The 26,720-nt window shown below is 44.3% G+C and overlaps 1 protein-coding gene and 1 long non-coding RNA gene across 6 annotated transcripts in view; both read right to left on the bottom strand.

Moving 5' to 3' along the window:
• asic1c (acid-sensing (proton-gated) ion channel 1c) overlaps positions 1 to 26,720 on the bottom strand; it is a 69,144-nt gene that overhangs the window by 13,953 nt on the left and 28,471 nt on the right. For 2 of the 5 annotated variants that reach the window (XM_017465419.3, XM_017465426.3), the window contains exons 1-3: positions 5,376 to 5,912; positions 3,786 to 3,936; positions 1,953 to 2,080 (exon numbers count right to left, since the gene is read on the bottom strand). In XM_017465419.3, coding sequence (XP_017320908.2) covers positions 1,953 to 2,080; positions 3,786 to 3,936; positions 5,376 to 5,912 — 816 coding nt within the window. Of the gene's footprint in view, positions 1 to 1,952; positions 2,081 to 3,785; positions 3,937 to 5,375; positions 5,913 to 24,939; positions 25,997 to 26,720 lie in introns of those variants that run through there. The other 3 variants (XM_053674869.1, XM_053674903.1, XM_053674921.1) reach the window with 2 other exon arrangements.
• LOC128629003 (uncharacterized) lies at positions 21,165 to 21,735 on the bottom strand. Its single transcript, XR_008393321.1, has 2 exons — positions 21,469 to 21,735; positions 21,165 to 21,371 (listed from the first exon to the last, which is right to left on the bottom strand). It is a non-coding gene; the product is annotated as an uncharacterized LOC128629003 (long non-coding RNA).

Here is a 26,720-nt window from a genome sequence, read left to right as displayed (position 1 = left end):
AATATACAGAGTCTCAGCATATGGTAATTGCATATTGTAATATGATCGTGAATGTATTTATTAATATTATTATTATTATGCTGATGATATTACAGCGTATGCGAATATAAAGACAGTCTGAAAGCAGTTTTTTATTGTAACAGCTCGTTTAATGAGATTGAGGGATTTTTTTTGACCCCTCCCCCTATACCCTTTTAATGGGTTACAGTATGAAGACCAAGTGACACGACCAACATGAGCCAACTTTCTGGGAGACTTGTATAAAGAGATCTTTAAACATTCTGGATATATGCAAAAATGTCACAGCGGGCAAATAAACACACTCTGACAAAAGACGTGCCTGTAATTTGAAATCTGCTTGCAGGGGTGGCTGTAAGAGAGGCACTAAAAGGATCAGTTGATAACAGCAGAGATGGATTTTTTTTTCCCACAAGTGGAGGGAGAAAATATAATGGCTGTAAAAAGGTGTAAATTACGGCAGTTCCCCCAAACGTAAAACAATACGCTGTCCGTATCTGTAAAATAGGATGACCAATAAAAATGAATAGTTTTGTTCCCAGTGTGAAAACAACGCATGTATCGATGACAATTGTTGACTGATGGTGATCACGGGTATCGATTTCATTTCAGCTGCTACAGGCTGATGGCCATGGAAATAAGAAACCAATGAGGCTGCAACTTCCAAAGAGCTCATTTCTTCAACAGTGCATAATGAAAATGCAGCTGGTTCACACAGAGGGTCCAAGTTCTAGAACAACATCATAGCATAAAGGCTATCGTTTATCAAACGTTACGGTTAGTGTCTCTTTGGACAGCCCCTCAGTTAAGACGGACTTATCGCTCGCTACAAGGCATTTTTCAAAAGCGAGTCACTGTCCAGGAATCCAGGAAGTGGATTAGGACACTATCCTTTCCACTTGTAAGGCTGTCCTGAGTGGGAAATTTCATTTCGCAGACGCTATGAAGATCCTCTAACGATAGAGCTGAGGTTAAAAGGATATTACTACGTTCTGTGTAGTCTGTCTGAAATCAGCATGATCTACGCTCGTGAGGAAAACATCTCTGTATATACACAAACATTCTTCAAAGTGAGTGGGAGGTAATAAGGGTATTTAATTTTTAAAAATTTTTTTTTACATCCATTAGCAATTACATTTCACCGTCGCCATTACCGTATTTGCAGCTGGCTAACGAGTTTTCGTAACCTACGGCTTTTAGACAAGTGTCATAGCAGCGCTCTCACGCTGACTTTTTAATCAAAATCTTCCACTATAACACTCCTCGGTTGTTTTCGGTACATAATGTGCTCGAAGACCTGCCAATCATAGAGTCACGACAGCAAAATTGGGCTGAAAATCACTGGCGAAATGATTTCATCCTTATACCAAGTACACGCCTTGGTGACCTTATCGGAATTCTAAATAATGCAAATAAATGCTATTTAATAGTGTTTGCATAGGCTGAAATAAGCTGTCCAGGATAAGGATTTATCCACTTGCCCCTTTTCCCCTATTTTTAAAGACGATAAATGAAAAACGATCAGTGCATTGGTTAAAAAGCGTTCCAAAAGTTACGTGAATATTTACACTAGGAAATCGTAACGTGTTCAAGGCATATAGTGTATTTTAGCATGCTTTTAATTCGCCTTTTAATAACCTATATATATGTACGTTTGTTCATTCGATGTGCTTTCCTGTAACAACAATGTGCTCGAAATTTGAAGGATAAGCTGACCAAACATTGATCCGTTATACTTTAAGTTTAATCTTAATTGTATACATTAAAACAAAAAATCCCACATTCCCTTTGACTCTGTACTGTCGGTATGCTCGTCTTTGGTTTTCTCCAGGACTAAAATGACCGAGTTTAAAGGCGTTAGTGTATGAATCACACAGGCAAGCACAGACAGTGTGAAAATGGGGCTTGTGTGCAATAGGCATAGCATTAGGTACCAGTTGCTGCTGACAAGACACAAAAGTTTGAAAACCAGGGGCCACACCAAATCCCAGCTGGTCTATGAAGGGCGGCTCGTCCTGGCTGTGGATCTGGACTTTGATGCCTGCTTCGTACGATGTTTCATCTGTGGAGGAACAGCATGGCAGGATGTTAGAGAAGACAAAGAAATAGTCATATTTCAAAATATATCTTTATTCACATATAATTCGAGTGAAATCTGATCTGGTACTTTCATATCATATGGAGTGTGTGACATTAGATATGAGGTTACAATCCAATATCAGCTTGAGAAGGATGAATCTACAGTCTGGGCTAGAAAGAAATCAGCCACAGCCTTGCTTCTTGCTTCTTCATACCATTAACAGCAAATATGATATCTGATATAGAGACCAACAAACGAAACCTGTTTATCTTCTGCTAGGACACGGACACCAAGCTGAATCTGATCTTTCCATTCCAAGTATGAAATTGAATTCAGAGAATGAGGTGAGGATAAAGGAAACAGTGAGACACACTGTATTAGAAAAACATAGTAATCAGTTTCTTTCACTGAAAAAAAAATTGATGAATAAAGCTTTTTTTTGGGGGGGAGGGGGTGATTTTTCCATCAGGAAATGAAAAGCACCTGGCTAACATTAGATTTAGGAAGGTGAGAGCATTCGAGAGTCTCTAAGCTATCCATCAAAACTTGTCACAAATCAGTTGGCTTTGCATTATTTTTTTTCCCCCCTGTAAAGTTTCTACAGCGCATAACTTTTTCTTTCCCGAGTGCACCATTAGCCCAATGAAAAGCAAACACTGAGAAATGCAATAAACGGTCCTTCATGAATGATTAATGTGTGGTAATCATTACGGCCCCGAGCACATTAATCAAAAAGGAGTACAACAGACATTAGCAGGGAATTTGGATGGGGTTACGCCGGCATCTTGCTCATCTAATTGTTTAAATTGCTACCTTGAAACCTTCTGTTTTGATGCCAATAAAATGATATGTTACTCTCTGGTTGAAAAGTGGACAGACAAGGTTTTAATTTTTTTTTTTTTAAATTATGGTTATTTTTTTAGCACTTAAGGATATAAATATTTGAAACGGCACCCCCACATTAGCAACGGATTCTAAATGGACCGGCGATTATAAGAATAACGTCTTAAATTTCCATCAAATCTCAATGCTTTACTACATAGATCTCAAATATTGAATCCTTTTTTATTTTTTAATAGCTCCAGTTTAAATTGTGCATTTAATTCTTGACTAATTACCTTAACATTAAGTGCACTTTATAGCACAGCGTTATTGAATCGATTCGGATCGTCTGGGTTTTTTTTAAAATGGTGACGTTTTCTGTAAGAAGACATTGATTTAACATTTAAGGAAGGAGTCTCCAGTGTCAGTGCTATAGGATAGTCGCTGAGAGAGAGAGAGAGAGAGAGAGAGAGAGAGAGAGAGAGAGAGAGACCGCTGCGGGAATGACTATGTGTAGCTGCTGTAATGTGTGTGTGTATGTTTTATATATATATATATATATATATATATATATATAATTAGTATGAATCCTAAATCTACAGTAATGAAAACTTATTGACTGTTACAATGCGCTGGAGACTCCTTCCACACATGTTGAACAAACATCTCCTTACAGAAAACATCACCATATTGACAGTTAAACACGTCTCCAAATCCTTCCATTGAAGTTGTTACTATAGAAATGACGTATTAGAGCAAGTGCAAATCGGATTCACTGCAAAGGACCGGTTATCATACACAAAGCGGAACCGACGGTAAAATGGCCGCCGTTTGTCGTGTAGTTGTTTAGGGGATTGATATTTACCCGTGTCTCCCCACACTGGCAGGTATTCATCTTGCTGTATATCCAGCATTATCTCCAATCCATTCCCTGTGCCGCCTTTTAACGTTGTCAGCAAGGGGTTGCCATCCAGGCCCGAGTTGAAGGTGTAACACTTGCCATATCTCGTATAAATCTGCGATAAAACAATAGAGGGGGGATATGTTAAGAAACGTAAACATTTAAAAAAAAAAAAAGTTATTATTGTCATATCCAGGTCAATGGACTAGAATAAATATAAAGAAGGTTGTGAAGATATATTGTGCATTTCAAAAATGAACACAGTACAATTGTATTACTATGAAATCAAATAAGAACTAGATCAATAACGGAGATTTTTTAAAATGATTTTTGCATAAATCCGCCTACTTTCACTCATTTTAAAGTGGTAAAAAATGATCCTTACATTACTACATTGAAAAACTAAACTGAATCCAGCAGGCTGAGACAGCCGAGTTGAGTGTCACGGCTTCCTGATCAAATGGACTCACTAATGAACAGCGCTCTGCCTTTACCTTTCCCAAGACCCATCCGAGCTTTAACAACCGTTTCTGAGCAGTTTGAAGAATGGTGTTTTATTCTTTTTTACCTCTGCTTTGTTCCTGTGCATCACAATAAAAACAGCACTGATAAAAGATAAGACGAGGATTTGTCAGGTTGTCATTTATTAGGAAATAATGGCTTTTTGAAAATGAAAGAAACTCCCCCCACAACCCCAATAATAAATAGACAGCAGACTTGTTCTAGTCTAAATATATATAACGGTTTAAATGCTGGAAGGGATTGGAACACTGTTACAGAATGCAAATGAAATAATAAAAAAATGGTGTCCTAGAGGTATGGTTGAGATTGTGATCTCATTTGTGCTAGAAGAATGGAGAGACGTTTAATTATTCATGTCTTTTCCACTCTCTCTTCACTGAGAGACTGGCACTAGTGCAAAAAGCAATAACTTTTTCTTTTCTTTTTTTTTTGGGGGGGGGGGGGGGGGGGGGGGTCTATTAGAACCTTGTAAGAACAATGTGATTTCATTTGATGTTTAAAAAAAAAGTTTACACCGCTGCTCTGTCGGATTCTCGATTCTGATTGGTCAGAAAGTGTCGATTCACTTTCCAGAACATCTACAATACTAACGCTTTATTAGAGTTTTGGAAGGAGACGTTTGTCTAGCATTTACGGAAGGAGTCTCCAGTGCCAGAGGTGAAGTTGGAAATTTTCTGACATCTTTTTCCTGACGCTTTCGTTTATAGCTGCTGTAATGTAAGTGATAACAGGAACTAACTTTGGGGGGTGGGGGGGGGGGTGGGGGGTGGGGTGCTGTTATTGGAAAATCAACTTCACGGTGTGAGCAGTGAGTCTGCATCATCCCACCACCCTGTCGTTGATTATTTTCCTATAAGCGCACAACACAGTATTTTATTCCTTACGTAGATGATTTCATATGGATTCCAAATACATAAGAAACATCACGTATACGAAGAGTTAATTAGAACTTTTCTAAAAACACTTGGTATTTTCAGATGATTGCGGTACGATACGAGGACATATGAGATACTTATGGAATAATATACATACTGTAGTAAAGTTTTTATACGTGCAGCTTTCTCCCCTGAACCTGCACAACAGAAGCATGTCCTCTAACTGGTGGCTCAGTCTGCCAATCATCTCGGTGGTGTTGAGGTGGAAGCGGGGTGGCGGGACATAGTCGGAGAAGTCCAGCAGACGCATCAGCCTCTCTCTGTGCCGGCTGTGCTTCAACATCGCCATGCTCTGCCTGTTCACCGAGTGGTTCGCGTGCATAATGTCTATCCAGTAGCCGCTGTGGTAAAGGTCTGCCTTGGTGAGGCTGGACACACGAAAGAGGTTCTGGTTGCACAGCGTGACGGCGGGAAACGTCATGTTGTTCGCCCACACCATGTAGATCTTCGTGACGGCGGGGAAGGACAGAAGGTAGAGCAAGCGGTTGCAGGACCAGATGAACAGAAGCGCCAAGCAGACACAGATCGCCACGAGCCAGAAAAAGCGCCGAGGTTTGGATTTGTCTGCCGCAAACACGTACCTCAACCCGTGGACCTTGGTTCTGAACACGAACGCCAAAGTGATCTTCGCCATGCTGGACATTCTTTCAAAACCCGCCTTCGGCGCTTTCGACCCGTTGTTTACGGGTTCTCGAGTCGTTGTGAGCGTCACCATCGTTTCACAGGCTCATAAGTCCCAGAACGTGTCAGGCTTTGGGACTCGAATACAAACCATCAAATCAACAAACCAGTGTACGCAAACTCGACAAGTGGCACTGCACTAATAAACACCAAGACATCATTAAGCTTTAATTAAAACGCTCCATTTAAAAATAAAAGGAAAAAAAACAGTGCATACGTTACCAAGCGTAGATATTCCTACAACCCTCCTAAAACAGATGTCAAACAACCCATTAGATTGTGTATCTCTAACAACCCCAGATGTTCCAGATGCCATCTTTGCTTCAGATCTCTACATTTTTTCCTTTAAATCTGACATTCCTCATTTCGCTTCCCTCTCCACCTGCTTGCTCTCGCAGTGTCTGGCTGCACATTCCCGTTGCTTTCCTTTTGTGAGATGGAGCCCAACCCCTCGCTCCCTCCCAGATTTCTCTATCGATGGACTTGCAGAAGGGGTACCGATCATCATTTTTCAGCTTGTGTTTTCCCTGACACCAAGATAATCATAAATTGCCCTAAAATGGCATCTAGTTAAAAGTGAAAGGAATTAAACCTAGTATCAAGACTTCATGGAAAATTCTACCTTGAAACACATCAAATATGGCTATATTGAATTTGTGGTTATGTTTAGTGATTCTGGTGCCAATTCATTGCTTGGTGCGGTGTTACTCGCGTGAGACGTTGGGGTTTGGTGCAGTGCTGAGCTCACATTGTTATTGCTAGCACAGTTCAGGTGAAAAACTCACCATTCTCCAGCGATGTTTAAAGTCATCGTACTGAATAATGCAAATGCTTCTTAAAAAAAAAAACAACTAAAAACTAAAAAAAAAAAAATATATATATATATATATATATATATATATATATATATATATATATATTTATATATACACACATACATACACACACACACACACACATATATATATATACATACATACACATATATATATATATATATATATATATATATATATATATATATATATATAGACACACACACTCTGCAATTATACTGACTAGATATTAAAACTGTGCAGTTCTAATTCGAAAGTGTTTTCATGAAAACAAATTCACGTCACATCGTGTCTGCTTTTTTGTTTCTCAAAATTTTATATCCGCTTCTATCATCTTGTAAAGTCCATATCATAATAAACCTGTTTTATTACATCATTCGGAAACCAAGTTCGCAATAAACAAGGACTGTACAACGGTTGTTAATTCCAGATATCACAGGCGGAAAGCGTGCTGCCTCGACGCGGATTGTTTGTTACGCTCCGATTGATTCCTATTAAAGCCAGAAATAAGCGTATGATGTCACACGCAATAGAGACGAATTAAACTTTGAGATATGAATGCCAGGGCCTGGCATGGTTGGAATTACATCCTTAATTCAGTCAGCTCTGTTACCACAGGGTAAAGGCACTGTAATAGACTTTTTTTTTGCTTCATGAAAAATTGACCTGCACCAGCTTAGCGCCGAAAAACTATTTCGGTCATCAGTCCCAGTCAGAAATTCTGTGTAACTGGTTTCTGTGTAACTGATCGTTCTATCACACACACACACACACGCACACACACACACACCCCCCTTCCAGAAAAGCACAATGTATGGGGGTGAAAAATGGTAAATTCCGGTTTCTCATTAACCTCCACACACACACACACACACACACACACACACACACACACACACACACACACACACACACACACACACACACACACACACTCACAGTCCCTCCACCAATAAGTCAAATCTGCTGGAGTCATCTATTAAAAAAAATCCCCACCTGTTATACCACATGCTGCCGAGTTCTCAATTCCGACTGGTAAGAAGGTGTTGATTAATGTTCTATAACAGCGTGTTATTTAACGATGCGAACCCTACGATGATCGATATTGATATGGAGAAGCTTTCCGTGTCTAGACGTTTACTTAACATTTATGGAAGGAGTCTCTAGAGTCAGCGCTATGTAACAGTAAAAATCTGCAGTAGCTCAGAGAGAATAACAAGAGACGAATGAAGGAATGACTGTTTAGAGCTGCTGTAACATACTGTAAGAGAACAGGAACCCCGAAAGGAACTTAAAAATCTACATCATCTTACCAATCAGAGTGTAGTATTCAAAACAGTGCTGTGGTATAAAACAGCGTAGTAATAGTAAAAGGTAGTCAGATTTTCCTCTCCATTCCATAATGCCAAGCGAGCACAAACAAGCGCTGCTGGCATTGCCGCAGGCAGAAAGGATTTGTGGCAGTGTCTGGCAAAAAAATCCAAAATCTGGTGTTTCTCAGCTGACCCTCTGGGACACCCAGGATCGAAATATAAAGCAACGACATGGTGTCCAGTCTGCAAACAGCCAACTTCACCAGTCTGTTATTGCGCATGGAACATTCCAGAAGCTAATCTTCAGCTCTATGTTCTACAGTAATTTTCACACCCACTCATGTGCCACTTCTCTACAACCATTCCACATTTCCAAAGAAAAGGAAATATCTTAAATATTTAAGATTCAAGATTCGGCCCGGTTTGTTGGACACTGTTCAAACAGAAGCGGATTCGTTACATCGTGACATATGTAATGCCTTTGTACAAAAAGTCAGATATTCCTCGAGATGACTCCCCCATGGTTTTGATCTAACACAAATCATCAGGTTTTACACAAACTTGTGTAAAGAGTCCATGCCAGCTCTAGTCTAAACTTTCATTAACTCCTTCTTGTTCCATTCGGCTGGAGGAAAGGAAATCAGACATTTTCAATGAGCATAAACAAAAACGAATTGTTTTATCTCTGCAAGTCTGTTATACGATGTCAGCTCTGTTGGGTTTCTGTGTGTAGAGTATCTCGACGTGTTTAGCTGCTGGTGAGCAGGGCGATGGGAAATGGGAGGGATGTGAGCCCCCTGCTGGGCAAACAATACACACCTCTCCACACTGCACAGAGATCGATCAAGAAAAAGAAAGAAGCAAACTAATGATGAACGAGTGCAAAAGAGCTGGACGAGATCAGGAAACAAGCAACTGATGGAGCAGGGGGCAGAGACAGGACTCAAACAGAAAACAACGCAAACATGAGCACATGGTGCTTCACCATGAGCCCCTCCATGCAAGGGGGAAATCTGTGACAAATCTCCAAAACTGGAGACTCCTTCCATAAACGTTAAACAAATATCTCCTCGCAGACCTACAACATGTAGCTAGAACTACCATCCGAGCTGCAGTTACATAAAAACACCTACTGGCCAATCGGAATCGGGAATTCATCAGCGCTTCACACCAGCACCATGACGTATTCAGATTAGCGCTGTAGATTTAACATATTTTCTATCTCCCGGTAATGAAAGCAAACTCTGAGCAGAAAAAAACCCCTAAAAAACCTCTGAGGTTGTGAAATGATGTAGAACAATTCTATCAGACTGCGATCGTTTGACATTATGAACGTCGTCAGCTTTTTTTCCAATTGATATTATCGCAGGAACAAATAGCAAAGTCACAAATCCAATGTCATGACTGAATTCGCAAAATAAAAGCTTCACAACACAAGACTCGTTCAAACCGTAATCAAACCATGTTTATAAAACATTATCCTGATGTAATTTCAAAACTCTTAACGTCATAAAGCAAAAAAGGTCCCCAGCCTTATATCTAATTAAATACTGCCCGGACCAAGCATGAAGCCGCATATAAATTATATTATTACTGCAATTTAGCCAAAGGCACAGAGTGAGGGCTTGACCATTAGCCTTATCCACACAGCTACTTATCAGTGAGCCGGTCTTCCAGTCCACACGATTGGGAGAACAGCTGTTAATTCTGACTACCGGTCGGTCTGTAATTTATTATCTCTTGCAGGATTACAGTCAAAATGGTGCTTGGTTAATATTTAAAAAAGCAAAAACAAACAAACAAAAACCTGCATACTTAACAGCTTTAGCACAAAAAACTACCTGCTTTAATATTTCATTTTAGAAATGGAGCCTTGTGTAATGATTACTGATTTATTACGATTCCTTAATGCGGTTTAAATTAAAGATGGACTGCAGTAGTGTGCCGAACTGCATTAAGTAAGCAATAAAACACGAGCTTTTATTCATTCATTCATTCATTCTTTAGATACAGTTGACCTCTACATTGATGACCTAAACTAAACAAGCAACCATCAGTTTTGCTCACGATGCAGTCTGTTTCACACAGAGTGGTGTTCTAATAATATTATAACACTCAGAAAACTGAATAGTATCTCGGTGACAAAAGTAAACAAACACTAAACACGTCGTCACTCTTTCCATCATCCTTTAAATGCACAAGTATTAGCGAGTGGCGCTAGCATCTGTTCATACATACTATACCTGCGTAAGTGTTCAACCGTTTTTTTTTCGTGTTGCGAAAATCAAAAAGATGCGATTGCACATGTACTGTATTCACGAACGCTGGAGTGAAAAGAATACGGCACAACTGCGACTCATCAGCCACGTCATCAGTTACAGAGACATCCAAGAAGTAATGCGACATGATGCTACCACCACCATGCTTCACCGCTGGGCTATTCTGCATAGATCTGCCGGCATAGTCCGTTTCAGTTACTGGGTGATGTAACTACAAAAATGTGGGAAAAGTTCAAAGGGGGTGAAGACTCGTGCAAGGTTGCGTAATGTTTAGCTGGGGAAAAAAATATATAAATAAAGCATTTTAATGAAGGCTAGTATAGCATTTTGCTAGCTTTGAAATGTATTATGGTAAATGGTCTGCACTTATAGAGCGCTTTTTTTAAAAAAAATATTTTTTTAATTTTTAAAAAAACTAGCGGTTCTCCAAAGCGCTCATTCACCCATTTACACACACGCACACACCAACGGTAGCATGCAAGGCGCTAGCTTGCTATCGGGAGCATCTTAGGTTTCAGTGTCTTGCCCAAGGACACTTTGGCATGTGGAGTCACGTGGGCCGGGAATTGAACCTCCAACTCTACGATTATTGGACAACACGTGTCTGCACACACACGCACGCACACACACACACACCTTCATAGAGTGTCACATTTGGAGCCAATCGTTCTTGACTTTTTCTTCATCTTGGTAATAGTGCCCTCTGGTGGTCGACTTTATGTAAACGCAGAGGAAAACATGAGCATTCTCTTTATAATTTTTTTTTTTTTTTGCTAATAAATGGAAGAATCACTGTAGGCCTACTGGCACAATGCATCTATCAGGCCGTCGGTGTCTAGAAATCTACCAGCTGTTTTTTCCCCCTTTCTTTCCTTTTACTTTAGATTAATGAGAGATCTTTAAGACAGATGTTTAATCTGAGCTATGCCTTCATGTGAAACGACTGCTAGTTTTGGGAAGCCTGTGCCAATCCCCCATGACGCTGTCTCTGCCGAGAGAAAATTCCAGCTGTATCAGTGAACAACAGCTGCCTCTTCTCCCCCTGCCGTGCTCTCCCCGAGCGAGAGTGCAGGAGCCGAGCGAAACCTATCGGAGGAAAACAGAACGTTTCTGTGGCTCAGCGAGGTGGCACGTCGCCTGCAGACACACTCTGTCGGAGACAGGCCTTAGACTCGACGCTTTAAACCCGCCCCCTGCTTCAGACAATCTGGATCTCAATGATGGATGTTGTGTTTGAAAAACAACGAGCAGACATCTCAATTAGAGTCGTTAAGAGAGAAGTTAATTAGCGCAGAACATCTTTAAAAGCAGGTGCCAGAGAATGAAGTCTCCGAGTTTGGTTATGTCTCGCAGGGAATCGCAACTCAAAATAAGACATCACGACAAACGCGATGCGTGACCGTATGTGAGAAATGGTTATTGATCTAATCACGCTTTCGTCCAAGCAGTCCGACGGCCCACAGCTGAGCTCGGACGTTCACCGTCTCCTTTCCTTTTACCAATACATTAAGCTTCTTCGCTTCATTAAAGAACAGACTTTGCTCGAGGTTTATCAAATAATCAAGAAGACATGGAGTCACTAATTATTACAATTACATCATCTTTAATCCTTTTATACCCCAGCAATTTACCAACACTAGCAATTAGCGTAATACTTTTATCGGTTTATCGTTACAAAGCAAGTTAGTTCCCGTCATCACGTACATTATAGCAGCAATAAACAGTCGTACTCTCTTGAGGTTACTTCGATAAAAACAAACTCGGTTTATCCTGTTACAGAGAAACAGGAAAGCGTAAACAACTCTTATAACTTCGTTAGCGCGGACTGTTACTATACACAGACTGCTTCCATGGTAACATTATTTTAAAATGTTTACGTGGAGCGTCTAGGCATGGTTACCATCGAAACGACATATTAAAATGAGTGCTGTGATATTAACATTAATTAACATAAAATTCAATTTGGACCATTATTCTGAAGGCCACATTTGCATGGAGCCTCTGTAAGCCCTTGATATGATATAACAGGAAGTCAATTAATTAATTAATTAAATTTATTTATTAAAAGTTTTTCAAAACATAACAGCTTTTGCACACAAAAAGAGACGCATCTCGACTCTTGTCGACCTACATACATTATATTCTACCATTAAACTTTCATACGTATAATAAAGGAACTCCTTTTAAAAAGATTCATATGGAAAGACATACAGGTCCATCTAAAAAATAAAATTTGAATATCATGGAAAAGTCCATTTCTTCCCCGCTATTTAATTAAAAAAGTGGAACAGTCAGCAAAAAATTCAGCAAACCAGTTACTAGAAGTTTTGGCGCTGTGGGCAGGTGCCGAGTCCTGCTGGAAAAGGAAATCAGCATCTCCATAAAGCTCGTCAGCAGATGGAAGCAGGAAGTGCTCTAAAATCTCCTGGAAGACGCTGCATCGACTCTCGACTTGAGAAAACACACTGGACCAACAACAGCAGATGACTTGGCAACCCAAATCATCACTGACTGTGGAAACTTCACACAGGACTTCAAGCAGCTTGGATTCTGTTCCTCTCCACTCGTCCTCCAGACTCTGGGACCTTGATTTCCAAATGAAATGCATTGTTTACTTTCATCTTTCTCATGATTATGGTTGTGTGTACTGAACCAGACCGAGAGATTAAAGCCTCAGGAAACCTTTGCAGATGTTTTGAGTTAATTAGCTGAATAGAGTCTTCTCAGGTCGACATTTCTGTATTATAAATTCTTCATTCCAATATTCTGAGATACCGGATTTTTGATCTCCATGAGCTGTAAGCCGTAATCATCGAGATTAAAACAACAAAAATAAAACGCCTTGAAATATTTCACTTTGTGTGTAATGAATCTAGAATCAGTGAAGGTTCCACTTTTTAAATTAAATAATGGAAAAAACCAAACTTTTCAATGATACTCAAATTTTTTGAGATGCACCTGTATTGCTTGTTTTTTTTTTTGCTACGAAAGCTCAGTTTACACAGAAGACTTGGTGCAATGCTGGAGAAACATTTCCCGCTTACTGGCCAGGGCCAGATATAGATCAGTACGAGCATGCTGCTGACAAAAGTAATGCTAGACACAAGGTCACTCTGATCCAAACCGTCAATCACGTGTTATTCAAGCAAAATTTTGTAAAAAAAAATAAATAAATAAAAAAAATAATGGTGTTCAGTATGAAACGCTAAAATCTGTAACAAATACAACAGATTCTGCTTCCAAGGACATGTTAAAGATGGAAAACAAGCTTTATCCAGGTTTCGGGCTTTATCTGACAAAAACCTCATTCAATTAGACTTAGACTTTTATTTATTTATTTATTTATTTATTTATTTATTTCCACTGTATTTAGCATCATACCTTGAATCTGTTATGACTAATGAGCTTCGGTTAGTGAATTCGTTTTGTCGTCAATTTCACAAAGCTCAAGAGGAGACAGATTAAAGATGGGTGGATTGATGTTTTGGAGCAAAATCAAATTAACAGTCTAACACAGGGTGCAATCATGAATTCTAGAGAGGCTTTTAGACGAGTGTGAAACACATTACCCTCATTTTAATTAAAAACGGTGCAGGCAATTAAGAGCGATTATGGATTCATTTAGGGGGGTGGGGACATGTCGGACGCCGCTGTCTCAAGTCCAATATCTCGAGGTGTGAAGTGCGTCTATCAGATAAAGTCAAACACTCAGTGTGGTTAATCCCCAAGTCTCACATCAATAAATCGCAGGCAGATAAAGGTGCAGATTTGGTCTCTGAAGTAATCCCTTAACTTGATCTCAGCCCAATCCTGATACACTGTGGCTGAGATTCAGTTTTAAGGTTGAGGCAGAGATCAGGGGGTTAAATCACATCACGAAATTAATCAGTGTCAAATAAAGCAAAACTTCAGAACTGTGTGCTGAGTACTCAGATGTCACAGCGGTCTCTTGTAGAAAGTTAATTAACTGTAGAAAGATCATTTCACTCCTCACACACTGCTGTGTCCAAGGACTGAAGAAATACTTTTTTGAGAAACCGATCTAGATTAAAAAGAGACATAATAACAACGATGCATCACAGTAGCAATGAGTGTACAAAGAAAAGGGGAATAATGTTCACCTTTGTCCAAACTGTTCTGACATTATCTTCTTTTTTTTTTTTTCCAATCAGGATATGACACTGCATTTCATCATATAATGTATGCAGTTATAAACATTATTTTGAGTAGAATGGTGAATTATTTAGTTTTTGTGTAGATTTCCTAATGGAAAGAGATATTTAACACCCTATTTTTGAATACTCTATTAATACACTACTAATATTCTTTACAATAACAAAGATAAAACATACAACATGTAATATAAAGATTAACAACTAAGTAAACTACAAACATTACACAGCAAATGTTTGACCTGATCACATTACTATAATAGCGCTGGTTAAAGTAGTAAATGACCTAAAGGTGGCCTCAGTGCAGCTTTTGCGTGTTATAGATGACAATATACCACAGAATACAATGTTCAAAATATTCTTAGTCTATCTAGAAACTAGATAGATTAGAGAACTGTGTTGTATTTAAGGGAATGAATCTTTTATTATTTTACTGGCTCAGGTCTTTGCTTACTAACAACAATCGGTTTGTAAATTAAAATGCATACAAAAGTATATTTCGCTGTCTTCAAGCACCACTGCTCCAACAATAAACTCCATATATGCTACTTATGGATAGCTCTTTACAACAACTACAATTGTGATAAAATATACATATAATATCAAGATCTACAACCATTAAACAAGCTACAAACGTTACAGTTTATGGTTATGATGGATGAAAGGCCTGGGAAAACTGGAAGGTTTTAAGACCAGCTTTAAGGATGGCTGAGCTCATACCTGCATAGCAAATCATATACATTAGATATTTTAGTCAGTGTCTCATCACTGTATCGAAATAGCGCTGGTTAAAGTAGTAAATGACCTACTACTCACTTAAGACCAGGATTGCGTATCCTTGTTTGTATTACTTGATCTCATTGGAGATTTTATAACGTTAGATCACAATATTCTCCTAGACAGCTTAGAAAAAGTTTGTTGAAGTTAAGGGAACAGTATTTTTTCCCCCCTGGCTCAGGTCTTATCTGACTGACCAGCATCCGCCTGGTAACTTTAGTGATGACTTCACTATGTTCCACAAGGTTCTGTTTGTTCTCTTATCACAACGTGTAAACCATTCTAGGATAAAAATGTCCATAATAGTCTGTTCTCTCTTAAGCTGTAGGTGATGCTCTGATTCTTCTCGTCCTCTGGACCTGCCTGATTCGTCCCAATTCTCTACTTCTGCTTGGAGCTGCTGCACTCATGACTCACCTTCTCCTCCTGCAGATGTTTCCACATGGAAAGATTTGTACTTCTCAAAAACGTGATGCCCGTTGCTGAACAAGTTGATGCCCATGGCTCACCCTTGCTTCAGAGGATAATTTGGAAATTTGTAGACTTGTGCCTAAGAAGAACTGCTGTTATCATAAATGCTCTGCTGTACTCTTAATCACACACATATATTGTAATAATTTATAATTCCACTATGCACTGTCACCTAGAAGAAGAAGTTTCCTTTCAAGTCCGCTCTCAAGGTTTCTTCCTGCCATTGTCATCTCACGCTCTACATTCAGATTTCTCTAAAACTCTTACTGTAAAAGTAACCCAAGCTCAGGATTGAACCAGGGACCTTGGGGCTATGAGTCATGGTGCCCACATGTGTGCGCATGCATGCATGCATGCATGCATATATATATATATATATATATATATATATATATATATATATATATATATATATATATATATATATATATATATATATATATATATATTGTGAGGAATTAGCCCGGGGAAGGGCGGCGTACAGACCCACAGGAGACCAAAGGGTGGTTGCAGACGGTGCTTTATTGTGGCTAGGGTGAGGTGAACGTGTGATAAATGGAAGAGTGCGGGGGTTTGTGAAGGCGTGACGGCCGGCGGAGTCGACTCGTGGCGGAGGCGGGATTCCCGAGGCGGGGCGGGGGTTTTCCCGGGCCGGCGTCCTCCGTGTGTGCGACTCTCACTATCCGGCGGTCTCGTCCGCGCTTACGACTCCTGGAGAGAGGGAGAGAGAGAGAGAGAGAGAAGAATTTAGCGTGAGGCGTGAGGTTACCGTCGTGATCGGAGGTTGTGAATCGCTGCAAACACGCACGGAGTCCGTTTTGACGCCACGATATTCTCTTCCCCTTCCCGGCCGGAAGCGCGCTCTTTTATCCTCCTCCGTCGTCGCCTGAGTGGTGGGACTTCCCCGTTGGATCCGCCAATCGCGGGCCGGAGTCGCGTCAGCCCCGCCCTGCCGCGGCGGTCCTTCCAGCTGGCGGAATGTTCGGCAGGAAGCTGCCCACGTCGTGCCGGTGCGGCAGTCGGAGAAGGAGCGTTTTCCCTCTGGTGTGCGCCGGATCTCTGCCGGTCGCGACAGTACCCCCCCCTCAGCTCCGAGCCTACTGCCGCTCGGTGGTGGGCCCAGAGGGCGTCTCGTCGTGAGAGCCCATCCGCGTTACCATGCTGGGCCCCTGCCCGGTGCTTAACCTGAAAAGAGAAGTCTTGTAAGGCGAGGAACCAGCGGGTTACCCGGGCGTTGGTGTCCTTCGCCTTGGCCATCCACTGCAGGGGGGCGTGGTCGGTTATGAGGATGAAGTGCCTGCCCGCCAGATAGTATCGCAGCTCCTCGATGGCCCATTTTATTGCTAGTGCCTCCCGCTCGACCGCCGCATACTTCCTCTCGGCCGGGGACAGCTTCCGGCTGATGTAGAGGACTGGGTGTTCTTCCCCGTCGAAGGTCTGGGAGAGGACGGCACCCAGCCCGGTCTCGGACGCATCAGTATGTACAGTGAACGGGAGGTCAAAGTCCGGGTTGCGGAGTATCGGCGCGCTGGTGAGGGCTTCTTTTAGGGCCTGGAAGGCCCTTTCTGCATCGGCTGTCCACCTCACCTGGTCTGGCTGGCCCTTCTTTGTGAGGTCTGAGAGGGGAGAGGCTACAGCAGAAAAGTTAGGCACGAACCTGCGATAGTAGCCCGCCAATCCCAAGAAGGCACGTACCTGTTTTTTCGACGTTGGACGTGGGTAGTCCTTCACAGCCTCGATCTTTTTTTGTTGGGGCTTCAGCATCCCCCGTCCGATGCGGTACCCCAGGTACTGGGCTTCCGTCAGCCCTAGGTGGCATTTCTTTGGGTTCGCCGTCAGGCCGGCCTCCCGGAGGGCTTTCAGGATCTCCCTGAGGTGGAACAGGTGGTCGGCCCAGGTGGAGGAGTGTATGACCACGTCGTCCAGGTAGGCCGCGGCAAACTGTCGGTGGGGTCGCAGGAGGATGTCCATTAGCCGCTGGAACGTGGCGGGCGCCCCGTGCAGCCCAAAGGGGAGAACCCGGTACTGCCAGTGGCCGGTGGCCGTGCTAAAGGCTGTCTTGGGCCTTGCCTCCGGTGCGAGCGCCACTTGCCAATAGCCTTTGGTGAGGTCCAGGGTCGATATGAATCGGGCTCTCCCCAGCCTCTCAATCAGGTCGTCCACTCTGGGGAGGGGGTAGCTGTCAAACTCCGACACCTGGTTCAGCCTTCGGAAGTCATTGCATAGCCTCATGCTCCCATCCGGTTTCGGCACGACGACGATGGGGCTGGACCAGGGGCTGCTGGACTCCTCGATGATGTGGTCCCGCAGCATGCGACTGATTTCCTCCTCGATGGCCTGGCGCCGGGCCTCGGGGACACGGTATGGCCTTTGTCTCACCACTACACCGGGAGGAGTCTTGATTTCATGCTGGACCAGCTGAGTCATTCCCGGGGTAGCCGAAAACACATCTGCAAACTGGTCGGTCAGCTCGGTAAGCTCCTGTCTTTGGGTGGGGGTGAGGTCCTCCCCGAAGCCGACCAAGGTACCCTTGCCCCGGTCCGAGTCCTGAACTGCGAACGCCGACACCACCGGGGTTGGTTCCACCCACTTTTTCAGCAGGTTTATGTGGTATAGCTTCCCGTCCTTCGGCTTACCGGGTTGCTGTAGGCGGTAGTTGACTGGGCCCCGGCGCTCGAGGACAGTGTATGGACCTTGCCACCGGGCGAGGAACTTGCAGGCGCTGCTGGGCACTAACAGGAGGACCCGGTCCCCCGGCTGGAATTCCCGGGGCTGTGCGGGGCGGTTGTATACCTTCTTCTGCTCCTCCTGCGCCGCCAGCATGTGCTCCCGGACGATGGGGCCCACCCTGTCAATCCTGGCTTGCATGTCCTGCACGTACTCGACGACGGAGCGGAACGGGGATGGTTGCTCCTCCCAGGCTTCACGGGCTACATCCAACAATCCCCGCGGCCGCCGCCCGAACAGGAGCTCGAAGGGCGTGAAGCCCGTGGACGCCTGGGGGCACTCCCGAACGGCGAAGAGTACGTAGGGGAGGAGGAGGTCCCAGTTCCTCCCCTCCTCGTCCACCACCCGGCGCAGCATCCGCTTGAGGGTCTGATTGAACCTTTCAACAAGTCCGTCGGTTTGGGGGTGGTAGACGGACGTCCGGAGGTGCTTCACCTGTAACATACGACACAAATCCGCCATTAGCTTCGAGACAAACGGCGTACCTTGGTCGGTCAACACGTCCTTGGGGATCCCCACTCGACTGAAGAGGAGTACCAGCTCCCTGGCGATGTTTTGCGAGGTGGCCTTGCGGAGCGGCACCGCCTCAGGGTACCGAGTGGCGTAGTCGACCAGGACCAGGATGTATTCATGGCCCCGGGCCGACTTGGGTAGGGGCCCCACGAGATCCATGCCCACTCGCTCAAACGGGACACCGATGATGGGCAGGGGTATCAGGGGCGCCGGCGGGGGCCTCCGCGGGGCCGTGCGTTGGCACTGCGGGCACTGTTGACAAAAGGTCCGGACCTCCGCGTCCATCCCGGGCCACACGAAGCGGTCCCGCAGTTTCTCCAGGGTATTTCGGGCCCCCAGGTGGCCGCCGAGGGGATGGGTGTGGGCTAGGTGCAATAAGATGGCTGTCTTGGCTCGGGGCACCACCAGTAGGTCCACCTGCTCCCCGCGGCGGCAGGCCCGTTGGTACAGGAGCCCCCCTCGGACGAGGAAGTACGATGTGGGGAGCCTCAGGTCTGGGCTCTGGTCGACCCCCTCTATCACCCGTACCTGGGCCCAGCAGTGCTTCAGTCGGTCGTCCTCCTTCTGTTCCCGACCGAACTTTCCCTCCCGGTTTACCTGGGGAAAGACAGATGACAGAGGGTTAGTAGTTTGGGGGGTCTTACCTTCTGAGGTGGCCTCTCCGTCGTCCTGGGCCAGGTAGGCCGGCCGGGTTGGGATCCCCTTCCCTCGCCGCCGCGGTCTCCAGGACTCGGCTCTCGGTACCACCCGGAATCCTGGCCAGTCTCGTCCCAGGAGGAGGGGCACGGGGAGTTCGGGGATGATTCCGACATGGAGGGGCCAGGTGCTGGCTTCGCTCCGGATCTGGACCTCAGCTGAGGGGACCTCCCGGGTGTCCCCATGGACGCATGTCACGGTAAGCGTCCCGCTTGGTCGGCGCCCCTCAGGCAGGATGGAGGGTTGGGCAAGGGTCACCGTGCTCCCGGTGTCCAGTAGGGCGGTTACCGGTCTCCCTTCGACCCACACCGTCACGGAGGGCGCCTCCGGCGGTTGCTGCTGATGGAGGGCGCAGCCTGCCAGCCATGGTTTTGTAAGCAGCCGGGCGGCTTCCCTCTCCGGCTCTGTAGGCATGGGCTCGTCTCGGGGGTGTTCACAAGTGGGCGCCCTCTGTGGGTTCCTCCAGATGCGGGGCCGGGTCTGGCGGTCAGACCGGGGGCCCTGGGCACCGAGGGGCCGATCGAGGTGCTGCTGCTCCCCGGAGTCGAGCTCCAGGGTGGCCAAGGTTCGCTCCAGGGCAGTCAGGAGTTCCTGGGGCGTAGTTGGGGCGTGGGCCCCCACGGCCTGTCTCTCTGCCCGGGGTAGCGCTCTCAGGAAACGGTCAACCGCCACCTTCTCCGCCACCTCCGAGGCGGTATGCCGATCCGGTCGGAGCCATCGTTTGGTGATCCGGAGGAGGGCGTTCATCTGGCAACGTGGTCGAGCACCTGTTCGATAAACCCAACGATGGAATTCAGTAGCGGCCCGGCCAGGGGTTCGGCCACACCACGCCAGGACTCCCTCCTTAATCGCCAGGTAGTCCGTAGCCTCCTCCGGGTCGAGGGCATAGTAGGCTGTTCGGGCCTCTCCCGTGAGCAGGGGACCAAGGGCACGGGGCCAGTCGTCACGGTCCCACCCCTCCCGGCAGGCGATACTCTCGAAGGTCTCGAAGTACGCCTCAAGGTCCTCTTTGGGGCCAAGGGGGGGTAGTAGGCGGCGGATCTCGCTGGTTGCGTCGGGGAGAGGCGTGGAGGCGGCGGGGGTCTCAGTCCTCATGGCGATCAGTGTCTGTGTGGCGACCTGAAGGCTTTCGGCGAGCTGCTGCGTCACGGCGTGCTGCTGGAGGCTGGTCTCCAGCAAGTGTTGCAGGGTGGGGTCCATTTTTTTTTTTTTTTTTTTTTTTTTTTTTTTTCCTCTCTCTCTCGCGGGTTTATTTATAAGCCCCTTTTTTTTTTTTTTTTTTTTTCGTGTTTTTCTTTTGATGGGTTTTTTTTTTTTTTTTCTCTGCAGTAGGCGGGTCTGTACTACGCCTGCATCCTCCACCAGTTGTGAGGAATTAGCCCGGGGAAGGGCGGCGTACAGACCCACAGGAGACCAAAGGGTGGTTGCAGACGGTGCTTTATTGTGGCTAGGGTGAGGTGAACGTGTGATAAATGGAAGAGTGCGGGGGTTTGTGAAGGCGTGACGGCCGGCGGAGTCGACTCGTGGCGGAGGCGGGATTCCCGAGGCGGGGCGGGGGTTTTCCCGGGCCGGCGTCCTCCGTGTGTGCGACTCTCACTATCCGGCGGTCTCGTCCGCGCTTACGACTCCTGGAGAGAGGGAGAGAGAGAGAGAGAGAGAAGAATTTAGCGTGAGGCGTGAGGTTACCGTCGTGATCGGAGGTTGTGAATCGCTGCAAACACGCACGGAGTCCGTTTTGACGCCACGATATTCTCTTCCCCTTCCCGGCCGGAAGCGCGCTCTTTTATCCTCCTCCGTCGTCGCCTGAGTGGTGGGACTTCCCCGTTGGATCCGCCAATCGCGGGCCGGAGTCGCGTCAGCCCCGCCCTGCCGCGGCGGTCCTTCCAGCTGGCGGAATGTTCGGCAGGAAGCTGCCCACGTCGTGCCGGTGCGGCAGTCGGAGAAGGAGCGTTTTCCCTCTGGTGTGCGCCGGATCTCTGCCGGTCGCGACAATATATATATGGGCATCGTTTGTCATATTGTCTTTCCCTGCCCTGCGTGTATATGTGTGTGTGTGTATATATATATATATATATACATACACACACACATATACACGCAGGCCAGGGAAAGACAATATGACAAATGATACACTGCATCATAGGCTGAATAATGTGACTAATCAGTGTAGGCTGCACAGATAAGAATAATTCTAACAATACTCGTGACCGTCAAATGATTCATAACTTGAATAGCTCTTTATCCCATACCAGCTCTTCTGACCATGGAAGTCTGGCCAAAGGAAGTTGCCAGTCTCCTCTTTTGAGTTGCTAAAAATTTTCATTAGCTGTTACATTTTCTTCAGTGCAAACTTAAATTGTTTCACAGTTACTTAAAAAAGCTCCAGTGTCCTGCCCAGTCCCATGATTTGGTTGCCTTGAAATCTAATTAGCTTGACTAAAAAGTGGTAGCTAACATAATAACATACGAAGAGATGTTAATAGTGAGAGATAAATGATGTATGAAGTCATTGCAACAGAATATCCTGAAATAATGAGAACTTGAAGTAACGATACTTTGAAATAAAGACTTGCGTATCTTGAAAGAAGCTTAGTTGAAATAACATACTGTATTGAAATGCTGAGTCAATACACTGACATGGCACTTAACGTGAAACTTGATTCAAAGCCTCATGCTGAAGCCCAATTGTGCTAAATGCCACATGTAGCACCCTGTGGTAAAGCTTTCACCATGTATTTCATCGGGTGAGTGTTATTACTTACTTTATAATGCATTCCATTGTGTGGTGTCAATATTCCTTTTCGTATTATTGACTATTATTTACTGTAATGGCGAAAGCCAATATCCACTCTCTGACTCGCTATTGAACGCTTCCTATAATGTGTACATGCTTTCATGCCAAGAATGCAATTACCGTGGGGTGAGGTCTAGAGTGCTCAAAAGACAAATGCATTTCCTTCTAATTAAAAGGAGCACAACATTAACGTAAAGAGATACTTAGATGGTGCTGTCAGAAGCCAAACACATCTGGAAATGAAATAAAAGCACTATGATGAGCATCACCTGCAGACGTCTCTTCTGACTGTCCCCCTAAAACAGCGGTTTCGTTTAATGGTCAGGAAACATTTGCACGTGATGCATACGGATTCATACATTTTTAATTTCTCCTTGCTTTCGGAGCAGAATCGGAGGCTCGGATTCCTGATACTCAGCTGTAACCCAACGCCTGGCCACTGCAAGGGCATGACAGACTTGACTACCCACATAAAAAGATGCACTTTGTCGAATATTTATGAAGGAATATTTAGTAAGTAGGATGTGATGTACAATCTAACGGTTAATTCAAGGTGGACTGTGGTTTATAAAGTGCAAATTGGGAAAAAATCTTTAAAAAAAAAAAAAAAAAGGTACAGTAAATGCCTGATAGGAATATATTAGCAGACCAATACACTACTTTTTCTGCAATGACAGTGATGACCTCATCCCATTCAACCCGCCAGAACTCAACCTTGATAAAACTATGTGTCAGGAATTATATTATGAAATGATGCACTGATCTAACTAGGGCGTCTGTGGCTCAGGTGGTAGAGCAGGTTGTCCACTAATTGTAGGGTTGGCAGTTCGATTCCCGGCCCACATGACTCCACATGCTGAAATGTCCTCGGGCAAGACACTGAACCCCAAGTTGCTCCCGATGGCAAGTTAGGGCTGTGCATGGCAGCTCTGCTACCATTGGTGTGTGAGTGTGTGTGTGAATGAGACACCGTGTAAAGCGCTTTGGATATAAGTGCGCCATTTAACTGGACAGCAGTGAATTACCCCCCCCAGTAATAAAACAAAGATGCAAGGGTTTGGTGTGATGCTAACTTAATAATGAGCATTTTCTCCATTAAAGACATTACCAGGTCAGGGTAACACTGGTTAAAATTAGGCTACTGCTATGTTTATAATTTTGGGAAATCAAACCAAGAAAATTAGAATATAAACAAAAATAACCCCATGAGTGGAAGTCGAGACCATTATACGGAGACAGCAACTTGTCCTCCAGGTTTCTCAAACCGTCACTCCTATATATATATATATATATATATATATATATATATATATATATATATATATATATATATATATATATATATGAAGATTGTATAGGTTATATTTAAAATAGCTATTGTATTATCTTTGTAGTTGTGTATGTATGACGAAATACAGTTTGTAGAGTAGTTTCTCTAGCTAGCTGGAAGGACCTTTGCAAGTATTCTAACATACCTTCAGGAGCTTTTGCAGACCATGTCTGTAAAATACCGCCAATTGTGAACGCAGTGAAAGAACCGGAAACGCAAGAGCAGTACTAAGAAGTGCACAATGAGGCAATTGTGAACTAGAGTGATGTAGCTGAGGTCGAGGAACTCTCAGAACCAGAAATTCACCAACATGCTGAAAATTCCAGAATGATAAATACGGTATAAACCACAGGGAGTTGTGAATCTTCTTATATTCCATGTTAAAAAAAAGGTTAATAATAATAGTAATGGCAACATCAAGATCTGAAAGCTTACCTGAGATCAGTGACAAGAGCAAGAGCTAGACTTCCACAAAGAGTGACAAAATCCCCACTTTCATTACTCAAATCGCTGGTGCATTTTATTGAAGTGAAAACTTTCTACCACACACAGTGCTGGAGGTGAGAGAACTTTCCTCTGAGGAAGGACGGTCAATCACTTTTACATGCAATACGAGACATTTATGATCAGAATTTATTGTTACCGTGGTAAAAAGATATTGGGGTCAATGCTGAGCTTTATATAGCTTTGACTCTCGGAAGGTTTTTGTGTTTAAGGTACTTGCATCCGCCTGTGCACATTTCTGCTGGACTTTTTCTTTTTTTTTCTTTTCCTCTCTCGGTGCGAGTCTTGAACGAGTCGTAATTACTCGCTGAGGATTAATACTTGTAGACTTGGAGTATTCTGATTTAAGGTCTTAATATAGACTAATATTTGGAAAGTTAATGGAACTGTCACATTGAAAAGTAACTATTACTGTTGCACTTACCGCGTCATGACCGTCATTGGTTAAAAAACCAAAAAAAAAACCGTGTTAAAACGTCTTAAACATAGTCAAACTTATCGAGTATTTCAAAGATGATCAGCTTGTTCTTATTTCAAGCATTTAGATGGTGTCCAAGCTTTCACTTACTGTAGTGAAGTTCTCTGGTCCACAGTCCTTGCCCCGGTACTTGCAGTCCAGGAGCATCTCTTCGATGTTGTGGCTTGTCCTCTGCACAAACTCCAGCATGTTAAACGTCTTACTCGGAAAAAACTTGCTGTCATCCACCGGTTGTCCCAGGGCGGCCAAGAAGTCATCAAAGTCGCTCTGTTCCACACCGAGAAGCCCTGCCATCCAGAAAAGATCATTCCGCTGCATCTTGGAGCGCCGGAAACTGTTGTAGTTGCAAAGGGTGATGGCTGGGAAGAACATGAGTGGGCTGTCCATCTCATCCAAGATGGTGACATGAGGATAACGGTAATACTCCATCACCGCTCCGGCTACCTGGTAAAGGAAGATGGAGAGCGAGCTGACGAAGGCAGATGCCCAGAGCAAGCGACGGATGGTGACTCCTCCGGGCAGGAAGATGTGGCTGAGCCCATGAAGGGTGCAGTTGGCTCCAAAAACTGTGATGTCTGACGGCCGAGGCGACTCATCTTCTTCAGGAGTGCCCATGGTTTCAACCAGAGAAGCAGGATGGATCCAACGATCCTAACAGAAGGCTCTTGCTGATGTGGCTTGTCGCACGGAATGAACAAGGGTTGTCAGGAACACTAGATGCCCACCCTTGTACATTTTTGAAGGGCATGTGCAGGGCCGGGGTTGAGTTTCTTCAGGGACCACACATGGTCCCCTAGTGGATCGAATGGAGGATAAGCGCACAGTCCAATTGGAAATCAGATCCAAAATCAATACGCGCTCTAAATAAATCTAATGCCAGTTTTGAAGCATGAACATCAATTATAATTCCTTTCCACATGATTCCTTTTTTATAGGGTTCATTTAATGGATTTAATGGAATGAACTGAGAAAAAAGGTTTGCTCAGCAGCGAATTTATAGTCTTCCCAAAGCTTTCCGTTTCAGACTGAGACTGTAGACCATTATGCACTGTACACCCATACTAGCATGACATTTATTATCATCTCAGCCAGTTTCCAGAATGGATCTCAGTGCTTTGTGGAAGACAACTGCTATTGTGCAGAGACTTGTCTATAAAATGCTCAACAAAAGCTTCACAGTTGGCTGGGGAATGAAGAACAAAAGGAAGAATAGTAGAATCGTAGCGGTGCATTATTGAAAAATGGATCTCATACAATTCATTCTGAAACGTTTGGCATGTTGGCATTTGCCTAAATGATAGACCTGTCTGAAGATCTTAGGATGGAGTGATTCAGCACTAAATGAAAACCAAAACATGGAGCACATCATGACAGAACGCAAGGATTAGGGTGCGGACTTGAACGGAAATCGTTTCAAGCCCTGGGATCAGAAATACTGATTGTCCAAGGTCAACAATAACATTCAAATGGTTCCTAATGAGGTCCATATGGAATGATGCTGGATGAAAAAAACGCTGCACATCACCAGTTTCAGATGGAACAGGTGGACCCTAGAAACTAAAGGTTCTCAGGGTCGTTATTTAATCCACAGAATCAACAATGGTTGTCAGAAACAAGAGATGCCAACCTTTTTGCATTTTTGAAGAAATACATCTTGTCCAGTATCACCAGTGGTGCCTAATCAGTTCATCTTTAAACCTTATGATGTCATTTTTTGGTGTTATTTCTGCAATTCTCTTTAATGTCACAGGAACTCGATGGAAAGGGTTCTGCTCCCACCTCCTAGACAGAATCTGTGGCTGGACCGTGTCACTTTTCAGCCTGTTCTGGATGTAGACTTGGATCGCTAATGAGCAAGCCAGAGGCATCAG

The sequence above is a fragment of the Ictalurus punctatus genome, chromosome 1, assembly GCF_001660625.3.
Source record: "Ictalurus punctatus breed USDA103 chromosome 1, Coco_2.0, whole genome shotgun sequence".
NCBI classification, from domain to species: domain Eukaryota; kingdom Metazoa; phylum Chordata; class Actinopteri; order Siluriformes; family Ictaluridae; genus Ictalurus; species Ictalurus punctatus.
This window is presented reverse-complemented; position numbering and strand designations above follow the sequence as displayed.